Raw genomic sequence first — 11,150 nt, 5'->3', positions numbered from 1 at the left:
CCTAGCCGAAGCCGGGCTCAGAGCAGCTAACAACAATAAAAGTAGCACGGCATTCTAAAATCATTTCATTTTAAAATCAATTCAAATCAAATGAATGGCAACCACTGGGCTAGAATTCTGTGATGATTACCAAAGGAGGGGGTCAGACTGTGCCTTGGCCAAAGGCCTGGTGGAACAGCTCTGTCTTGCAGGCCCCGCGGAAAGATGTCAAGTCCCGAAGGGCCCTAGTCTCTTGTGACAGAACATTCCACCAGATCGGGGCCACAGCCGAAAAATTCCTGGCTCTGGTTGAGGCCAGCCTAGCCTTCCTGTGGCCCGGGGCCTCCAATATGTTTTTATTTGAAGACCGTAAGGAGCAAAAGGAAAAGAGATTAAAAACTGCCACCAGCCTCGGCCTCCACAAACAGTGATCAGGATGATAGGAGCCGGAGTCCAGCAGCGCCTGAAGGGCCACTCTCTCCCTATCCCTGAAATAAGAACTATTTCCCTATGAAAGGGAACCATTGAGGAGGTGAGGGAGAAGCATGATATCCATGGTGCTTTTAATTATTTGCACTTTAAGCTTGGTTACTGGGGGCTGGGAAAAGTTATATGGAAGTTGCTCAGCAAAGCTTCTTGGAGATGTGATTCCGCTAATGAGGAAGTCTCCAGACCGGGCGTAACTCTGCCGCTCCATTTTCTTCCCTCATCAAATTTAAGGAGCACTTTGCTTTCAGCTTCTCACAGACTTGTCATGACAAAGACACATGAGAGCAGAGGCAGCAAAGCAGGCTGGGAAGTGCTGGGACTGCACAGTCATTTGGGCCTCCTAAAGTTATTCAGGCCCAACTGCTATCTGTTGGGTGACTCTGACATGTGACAAAGTAGCCAGTTTCTCTTTTGTGCTCTCTGTAAGAAATCAGAGTCTGTCTGCTTCGGTTGTGAGCAGAGTCAGTATGTAACCTCAGTCAAACTGTTTGGAACCATGTTGTTTATGAAGAAGTTTATTTTTAACTTAGTAAAGCTTTTATTCTTTAAAACTCTGCATTATTAATTTACGCTGCGCATCAAGACTTGATGGTGCCTAAGAAGCAGAGGCTGCAGCAGAAGCCGCAGCAGGGAGGTCATCATGGCTTGGCCTCCTACACCTCTATTTTGACCTCTCCTTTCTCCCCCACAGCCAGGTAATCAGAAGAAGTCAACACCCTCCAGCACAGTGTGATATGTATAACCTCAGGCTTCCTTGGCGTCTGATGTTTGGGCAATTGCCAGGGATGTCTCTTGAGCTTTGGGAAGAATAAATCACTATCATTTTTATAATTATAAGGGGCAGAAAGTTCTTGGGATCTCTATATGGTTCAAGGGGCAGAGACCAAGCTGGGGAAATATACGTTTACACCAAATCACAGATGTGGCTTCAAACTGCAACATTAGTCACTTGCATTTCGGGGATGAGTTTGGCTTGAACTTTGCTAAGACCAGCCCTGCTGGGTTAGTCCAAACTCCCATCTAATCCTGCAACACAGTGGACAATCAGACATTGCTGAGAAGCTCACAAGCAGGGCATGAAAGCAATGGCCATGCTTTCAACTGGTCACCAGCGGCTGGCATTTGGGGGAAGTAACTATGTAATGCATGATTCAATATTTTGTTTGCTCTCAATCTCCCAACCTTCAGATTCATTGGATGTCTATGAGTGCTGGTGCTATATAAGAGAGGGAAACAAAAAGGATGGATCCTGCCATTCTCCAGAAGCACAGTGCAAATAAGTGAGAAGTCTGCTCCATGGGGGTGAGTGGGGACTACCCCACTAATCTCAACCTGCCTTCATGCCACCACCACTCACCTGCCTTCTTACTTACAAGTGGTGGTTCTTCTCCATCATTGTCTCTGGCTCCAGCTATCGTGGTGCCCCTCTCACTCCCACCAAACAGACAGCTGCCACATTCATTTGTTGATGCCGACCTTGAAAACCCTAAATGACATTGGCCCTGTATATCTAAAGGAGTGTCTCCACATCCATCGTCCAAACCAGATACTTAGGTCCAGCTCCAAGGTCCTTAAGAAGGTTCATTCAAGCATTAATACACTCAAGTGACATTCCGTTTTTCAGTTGCTGTTTTTAATACTAGAAGCAGAATTTCAAGTTACACTAAGTTATTATTTAGGCTTAGGGTATGAACTCAGGAAGAAAGGAAGGTGGGTCATGTCAACATGCAAACTGGATATGGTAGAGAATGATAATTATGTATGAAGAGGGAGGCTGCACTCCAGGAGACTCTACAGGTAGGGTTATCCCTAAAAGTTGTATGTCCAAAAACTCTCCAGGCATGTGATTCAATGATGCCCTTTCATCATTCAAGATGAATGAAAAATTAAGAACAAACTTTATCTAAGGAGATACATTCATTCCCAAGGCAACTCAGGAGGAAAACAGTTATAAACATATAAAGAATCAGGCAACAACATTAGTTTTTGTGGCCAGGTGTTCCTTTGTGTTCAGATCAGGCCTCAGCAAAATAATGTAGCATTTGGGAATGAAGATGCAGCCCAGAAGCCCAGCACTGGAAGCCAAGATAGAGAAGATCTGCACGGCTACCATGTATTTCCCCTTTGTGCTCAGGTAGGTGGGCACAAAGGAGACCCAAACGCTGCAGAAGACCAGCATGCTGAAGGTGATCAGCTTGGCTTCATTGAAGGCCCCAGGCAGCTTCCTGGCCAGGAAAGCCACCGTGAAGCAGATGGCAGCCAGGAAGCCCATGTAACCCAGGGCAGCATAAAACATGGCAACAGACCCTTCATTGCATTGCAGGGTGATCTCTCCAGCCTGGGAATGCATGTCGGAGTCTGGGAATGGGGGAGAGATGCCCAGCCAAATGATGCAAATGACCATTTGGACACTGGAGCAGGAAAGGACAATGGAGTTGGCCAGACATTTCCCTAACCATCTCCTCACCCTGTTCCCTGGCTTTGTGGCCAGGAAGGCCAGCACCACCATGATGGTTTTGGACAGCAAAGAAGATACAGCAACTGAGAAGATGGTGCTGAAGGCCGTTTGTCGAAGGAGGCAGGTGACTTTCCTGGGACGGCCAATGAAGAGGAAGGAGGACAAGAAGGACAGCAGGAGGGAGACAAGGAGGAGGTAGGAGAGGTCCCTGTTGTTGGCTTTGACTATGGGAGTTTCCTTGTATTTCATGAAGATCCCGATAACAAAGCCTGTGGTTAAGGACAGGAAGAGAGCCAAAGAACTCAGGAGAATCCCCAAATATTCTTGATATGATAGGAAGGTGATAATCCTCGGAATGCAGTGATCTCGGTCCTGGTTTGGATATTGTTCTTCTGGACATTTGGTGCAACGCTCTGCATCTGAGGAGGAGAAAAGGAATGGCGTTGGCTTTGCTTACAGACATATTCTATTACATGTCGAGAAATGCACTCATAGGGGAGATATCAGAAAATGAGAATGTATTGTAAGAAAGGGAAGCTTCTTCGGTACATTTCCTTATGCGATAGTTTTCGGGCAGTAACACTACTTCATTTCCATATTTCATTTCGCTTTTAATTTGTATACTGCCTTTCTATATTGCTATGCAGAAGGAGGGTTACAAGCTGAAAAAACTACGAAATAGACAGCAAAGATCATAGACGTAATACACACACAAAAAGTCATAATGAAAGCATAACTTTAAAATAAACAACATATCAAATAAAGCAAAATTCAAAAATAGTAAACAGTAATATTTCATATCAGCAAATGATTAAAAGCTTACACTTATCATGTACAATAAAGAATTACAAATCAAAAATCAATAAAAAACAGCAAGTCACAAAAACCGAAATACCACAATACATGCAAACCATGTAAAAGGATCAAACTGAGAAACAAGGACACACAACTTATAATTTATTTATTTTTAATATCTTGAACTCCTCTTTTACAAGCTGCTACAGCTGTTCTCAAACACCTTGTCTGGGATATCCAATAACTTCCTGCTGAAATCCCATAATTTTTAATTGTTCTAAAATGCAATGTAATGTAATGTTCACCTAATTTCTCTCTTTTAAATGAATTGCAATTTTCACTATTTCTCGTTTATTTTAAAGACATTTTTAATTCACTTTTGTGAGGGTGGTTCTGGTTGTCTGATCCGAGAAGGCTTGCTATAAAATAACCAAAGCTGTGCCTTATGGGCAGGGCAGGCTGAACCCAATTTGCATCCCAGAGATTGCTTTCTGCGAGTCATTTCTTTCAAATTACTTCCCGGGAGGGGATTAAAAATCAAGAAAGGATCTGCATCCAAATATGTCTTTAGAATCTTCCCAGAATGTGTCTGACTAATATGTTGCCCTATTCATATTCTCCCAACCAATTCCATCTCCTGTGGCGTCACCCACCTTCTTGTGTAGATATGGTCCCTTCCCCACATGGAACACAAGCGTAGCAGCAAACCGGCTTTCCTTCTGGAACCACCTTGGCATATCCTGGGCGACACCTTTTGGTACACCTGGCGTGAGGCACAGTCTAGCCATAAAGAAAAGATGGCACATTAAGGGGAAGTGTCGGCAATATTTGTGCATATGGAACTCACTCAGAGAGTCTGGAAAGAACCCAGCAGTGTCTCCAGTCCCACAAGAAAGCACCCTTGATGTCAGGGGTGCCAACTTGAATAAAATATTGTGGGGACCCAGGTAAGCCGCATAACACATAATTGATGCCCATCAAGTTTATGGGGCCACAGTCCCCTCTAAAGACTCTCCTCCCTGAAAGAGAGGGGAGTGGTGGTGGACGGGAGCCCGAGCACTGCTCCTAGCAGGGGGCGTTGCCCCCTGCCTCCAGCTCACCTGGCTGGCACTCACGCCCCCCCCGGTGGCTGTCCAACCAGGTGCCATGGGGGGGCGTGTCCAGCAGCCTTTATGCTGCAGTGCCAGCCTCCCCACCGGCCTCATTTCTCTTTGTCGTCCTGGGCGAGTCACCCACCCTCCACTCCCTTTGAGTTAGGGCTTAGGTCATTGGCCTTGCTATGGACCTTAGGTTGGTCGCCCCGGTTGCCCGGGGGGCCTGGTAGGAGTTTTTCCATTTGGCATTAGGCTTTTTGGTTTTTTCGCCTACCTCGTAGCAATCGTCACAACTTTTTGGTGGTATTGGTGGGTAGGTTAGGCATTGGAATAATGTGTTGTGGTGTGTCGAAGTGCTAGGTGTGGCCATCGCCTATGCCTTCCATTTCTAGGGGTATTCCGTTAATGGAATCTGGCGGTCGTGTATTCCGTCTGAAGCCTGCTTGGCGGGAGGCCATGGCACGACCCTCGGTGACATCAGGGGTGAGCCTATAGTTGGATTAGCATCAACAGGTGATGAACCCCTGGTGAATAAACCCACTTGTTTCGCGATCCAATGCCTAAGCCAATACCTTTTCATTGCTGTAATCAATAAAGTTGTGGCCTTTTCTAGCCCATTAACCTTATATCACGTGTCCCTGTGTCTTCATTTTACTTCGCGGGGGTCGGGTCCTCGAACCACAATATTTTATTGCGGGGGCTAATAGGAGTTCCTAGGAGTTGGCTATATGCTTGATGTAGAACGGAAACCTCCCTACTGTGTTTGCTTTTTAAACAATAAGAATAATAATTTATTTATACCCCACCCATCTGGCTGGGTTTCCCCAGCCACTCTGGGCGGCTTCCAACAAAAGATTAGAAATACATTAAAACATCAATCATTAAGAGGGCTGCCTTCAGACGTCTTCTAAAAGTCACAACACATAATCGATGGCCATCAACTTTATGGGGCCCCAGCCCCCTCAAATATTTTAATGTGGGGGCCAAAGCCCCCACAGCTCCTAGGAGTTGGCTCCTATGCTTGATGTAAATGGCCTCAGCCCAGTATACCTGAAGGAGCGTCTCCACCCCCATCGTTCTGCCCGGACACAGAGGTCCAGCGCCGAGGGCCTTCTGGAGGTTCCCTCACTGCGAGAAGTGAGGTAACAGGGAACGAGGCAGAGGGCCTTTCCGGGAGTGGCGCTCCTGCCCTGTGGAATGCCCTCCCATCAGATGTCAAAGCGATAAACAACTACCTGACATTCAGAAGACATCTTAAGGCAGCCCTGTTCAGGGAAGTTTTTAATGTGTGACATTTTAGTGTATTTTTGGACTCTGTGGAAGCCTCCCAGAGTGGCTGGGGAGGCCCAGCCAGATGGGTGAGGTACAAATAATAAATTATTATGACTATTATTATTATTATTATGTAATATGGAAGCCTCCCTGCTGTGTTTGCTTTTTAAATAATAACAATAAAAATAACAATTTATTTATACCCCACCCATCTGGCTGGGTTTCCACAGCCATTCTGGGAGGCTGCCCACAAAAGATTAGGAATACATTACAACATCAATCATTAAGAACTTCCCTGAACATGGCTACCTTCAGATGTCTTATAAAAGTCAGGTAGTTGTTTATTTCCTTGACATCTGATAGGAGGGCGTACCACGGGGCAGGCACCACTACCAAGAAGGCCCTCTGCCTGGTTCCCTGTAACCTCACTTCTTGCAGGGAGGGAACCTCCAGAAGGCCCTCGGAGCTGGACCTCAGTGTCTGGGCTGAACAATGGGGGTGGAGACGCTCCTTCAGATATACTGGGCTGAGGCGGTTTAGGGCTTTAAAGGTCAGCACCAACACTTTGTATTGTGCTCGGAAATGTACTGAAAAGAGTATTAATACATAGGTCTTTGAACTACTGGACTGAGGCACAGTCTAATAATAATAAAAAAGAAGGTGCATACAGGGGAAGTATTTGTTTGCCACGAGTATTTGTGTCAATGGAGTTGATTCATAGAGTTTGGAAACAACCCAACAAGTTCTCAAGGCACAGGGCAAAAGATGCAGAAACAAAAGAAAAGAAAAATCCCATCCCAGAACAGCAGCAATAAAACACTCTGATGAAGAGCAGTATTTAAATATAGAGTATGATCACTTCTTATGCAGGGGTAACATTCTGGGGAAGGAATAGTTTATGCAAAAATTTATATACAGTGGTACCTTGGTTCCTGAATGGCTTGGCTCCCAAACAAATCAGCTCCTGAACGCTGCAAACCTGGAAGCAAGTGTTCCGGCTTGTGAACATTTTTCGGAAGCCAAACGTCTGAGCAGGCTTTCAATTGAGTGCAGGAAGCTCCCGCAGCCAATTGGAAGCCGTTGCTTGGTTCTCAAACAGTTTGGGGAGCTGAGCCGACTTCTGGAATGGATTAAGTTCAAGAACCAAAATTCCACTGCACTCGAATGAGCCCCTTGGAATGGCTCCTGCACAACCATCCTGACCTTCCGGAGCTGGGAGAGTGGTGTGTTCTTCTCACGTTTGAGGAGAATCGCCGATAGAGACCCCGCCTGTCTCCTGCCGGGAGTCGCGGACAGGGGAGGTCAACAAGTAATCTTAGCCGGGTGCCTGGAGAATGGCACATTCCTCTGACCAGGCTTGGAAGATTACAACACCAGGATGCTCTTGCGTGGGCTCTGCGATGTTCTCATGAGATCTCGCAGGGCCGGGCTGGATTAACCATTAAGCAGAATAAGCACGTGCTTAGGGCATCCAGGGAAGGTGGGGACCACAGGAATTTTTCTGTTGCTGGATTTGCCATGGACCATATTGTGCAGCTCAATCAGGTTCCACAAAAAAGGCTCCCACAATATATGAAAAAATTACATACATACAAACATACATACATACATACTTTCATACTTACAGGTGTGTGTGTATCTGCACATGAAGAGCATTATACACATTTAATAATTTACTTAATTAATTATAATGCAAGCATCAGCCAAACTTCCAAAAGATTATACCTGAATTCCTCTTGGGAATTCGACAGATTACTAGATCTTCATGTGTATCATGTGGAATAAAGGGGCTCTTACCTGGTTGAACCTCTTGGGCCACACAATAGCTTCTGGGTTAATGGCGAGCTTCAAGTCAGTGGATGCCTCTCTCTCTATACTCCCAATTTTCACTCTAACACAAGACTCATTGGGAAGCACCACCCAATTCTCAATATCAAACATGATTGGCAGCTCCCCATTCTCACCCAAATACAGTCCGCCCATGGAAGTGTTCAACAACCGGGTTTCTCTTAAGAAAGGGTGAAGCTGGAATGACAGGGAAAACACCAGCATTTCAAAGCATTTTGGACATCTCATCCCTTTGAGCCTTTTGGACATTCTCCCTTTGAGCTCCCAATCCTGGCATACCTGGCCTCGTTGGCATTTACGGAGGACTGAACACCAGAACTTAGAAAGCATTTTAGATGCCTCATCCCTGCTTCCTTGGAACTTAAAACTCCTGTTGTGCCACAACTTCTCCTACTGGCAAGACTAAACAGACACCCTCCAGGTGGAGGGACGTCTGCTTTTAACTTGTTTTCACTTCTTATGCTTTTATTATATGGTCTTAGGTTTTTATTGCAGTAGACCACCTTGATATTGCATTCGTGTCTAAATCAATGAGAATGATTACTGCAGAGTTGGTAGAAAGAACTTTGATTTCTAGAAAAGGAAAGGAAATACCTGCCATGGCTGTAGCCTTTGACATGCCAACTGCTCTCCTCCACCCGCCATCAACATCTGCTTTGATCTGGATGAACAGGCAACATTTAAAGCATGTGCCATGATTTGGACACTGAAGTATGTTCTGTGGCTGTCTTGAGACAGAACAGTCTGCAGCTCCTCTTCAGGCGGCTCCTCTGGATCCTCCACATCTCTGCATCTTGTCCAACCTCTTACAGCGAGGACGTGCTTTGAGTATGCACAACTAAATGCTTTTTGCCGAAACAGATTAAAAAAATGGGACGATGATTTACAGCAGTCATGTTTGCTCCTTATTTTGGTCTTCATTACAAAGGAGAATGAACCATGGATATACTTCAAGGACTTGGGACCATAAAGCAAATACATGTCAATGTCTTGAAAAGCTGTTGTGAGCCATACTTTTGACCCAAGTTCTTGTTTCCAAAGTACTTCTTCTAGTGCCATGAGGATACTCAGTGCTGTATGACTGTTTACATAGTAAAGGAATACATTGGTCTGTCTCCGTAGGGCAATGAATTCACTTAGTCTGAACCTCCCAGATTCAGTCCTGTCTGGTATTGTTAGTGAAAAGGCAACACAAATTCCATTGCTGGCCATCAGAGATGTCAAGGCACTCAAGAACCTTTCTCCATTCTCATTCTCTGGAGCAAAGAGGCCGATCCACGTCCATCCGAAATGCTGGAGCATCATTACAATCCCCAAGTACTGAACTTCTTCATTGGGGACGGTACGGTAGACAAAAGGGACTTTGGTGTTCTCATCAACAACCCCAGGTACAAAGCCATAACTAATCTGAAGTGGGGAAGAAAAAATATAGTGTTTCATTTTCAGAGCAAAGTATAGGATTAGCCTGAAATATTTAATACCTAACAAATATTTTGCTAGTTTTATTTATTTATTTTTCTGTCTGGGGCTGATACTTTTACTTTGAAACTTTGGGCAGTTGCAAAACTAGCAAAATCTCTGTGTTGAAAAATAATAGAATTGTAGAGTTGGAAGCTACCCTGAAGTTCATCTTGTCCTCCCCCCTGCAATGCAGCTGTCCCATACGGGGATCAAGCCTTCAACCTTGACGCTGGCAGAACCACACTCTAAACAACTGAGTTATCTAGCTTAACATAGCTCAGGATTTTCTCCCTCTTTGATGCCTCTTTTTGACTCTGCTGACGATAATGAGAATTTATTTTGCTGTTGAACCTCTTTTGTGTCCCTCCATGCCCCACCCTTCATACCTGTGGGATTTTGTACATGCCTGATGTGGTTGAAATCACTTTGGAGATGATGGAATTGGCTCCTTCAAGAACAGCCAAGATATTATTCCATTTTCCACAGCGATAGTTTGGAATATTGCTTTCCCCACCTGCAAGCAGGTCTAGCATGGCATCAGAAGTGATCCTTGCATTGTAATAGTTCTCATAGAGGCTGTAGCCCAGAGTGACGTTGGGTAAGAGCCTGGGATCCCGGTTGATCTCTTGGATGGTGAACAAGAAGGACAAGATATGCCAGAACAACCTAAATGACAATCTGTAAGAAATCAATCAAATAAAATGTGTCAAACCATTCACCACTTAATGAAAATAAATAGTATTTGATTCCCTAAATCATGGTCTGCCTTAGGGCTGCCATGCACACATAGCAGGAGGACAGCAGTTGGAAACAGTGTGGGGGTGGAAATCACTGGAATTTCCTTTAAAATAACTCAGAAACATTGCCAATAAATCTTTTTGGTCTGGATTTTCACTTGTTGCAACATGGGGACAGAAGGTAAAAATAGAGCACGTCTGGGAACATGCAACCCATTAGCTGCTGCAAAATTCAAGTTCCCTTCAGCCCCTGCCACCATGGCCAGTGATCAGGGGTGATGGGAGCTGCAGTCCCGTAATATCTGGAAGACCACAGAGACCTCACCACTAAAACGTGACATCGTTCTGCATATAATTACTTACTCATATTTAAACTTGGTTAATGGGGGCTGTGAAAAGATGTATGGAAGTTGTAGACCAAACACATTTGGAGATATTATTCCACCAATGAGGAAGTCGCCAGTCTGGAAATAATTCTGTGCTTTGATTCCTTCCCGGATTAGATTCAAGGGGCATTTTGCCCTCAGGTTTCCACAGGATTCAAGCAAAATGAGCAGCATCAGCATCTGGGATCTCATTCTGACTGACTGCTACACCTCTCTTGCGAGTGTTCCTCTCTCCCCCATAGCCAGCTACATCAGAAGAAGCCCAAAAACTCTTATTTATCCAATATGGGTAGTGGTCACCTATAGCTTCAGAACCATTAAACCTCACACAGAGGTACCCCACCCCCTTACTCTCAGTATTGACTCAGTCTGTCTCTGACACAGGTGATCTTCTGTGCATCAACTTTTTCCTCAGGAACAAGGCAGAATTAATCACTATGATTTTGATAATTATAAGGGGGAGGAAGTTCATCTTTGCAACAACCTGAAGTCTCTGTGTGGCTTGAGGGGCAGGTGCAGAGTTGGAGGGGCTTAGAGGATTCACAAAGATTCCAGGGGAATAACTCAAGGACACAATTTGTGGAATGCTTTCCAGGGAGGTTCGGCTGGTACCTTCATTGTACACCTTTAG

At 45.0% G+C, this 11,150-nt stretch overlaps 1 protein-coding gene across 1 annotated transcript; it reads right to left on the bottom strand.

The window, feature by feature from the left end:
- Positions 1–2,090: 2,090 nt before the first annotated feature.
- On the bottom strand, positions 2,091–10,711 carry LOC307206670 (vomeronasal type-2 receptor 26-like; the record flags this gene model as incomplete). Its single annotated transcript, XM_079959966.1, has 6 exons — positions 2,091–3,345; positions 4,375–4,501; positions 7,885–8,112; positions 8,530–9,342; positions 9,783–10,074; positions 10,497–10,711. 6 exons carry the CDS (start codon positions 10,709–10,711, stop codon positions 2,435–2,437), a joined length of 2,586 nt encoding a protein of 861 aa, XP_079816092.1. The 3' UTR covers positions 2,091–2,434.
- Positions 10,712–11,150: the final 439 nt, after the last annotated feature.

The sequence above is a fragment of the Podarcis cretensis genome, assembly GCF_951804945.1.
Source record: "Podarcis cretensis genome assembly, chromosome: 2".
Classification (NCBI taxonomy): domain Eukaryota; kingdom Metazoa; phylum Chordata; class Lepidosauria; order Squamata; family Lacertidae; genus Podarcis; species Podarcis cretensis.
The sequence above is the reverse complement of the archived record's forward strand: the minus strand, read 5'-3'. Positions and strand labels throughout refer to the sequence as shown.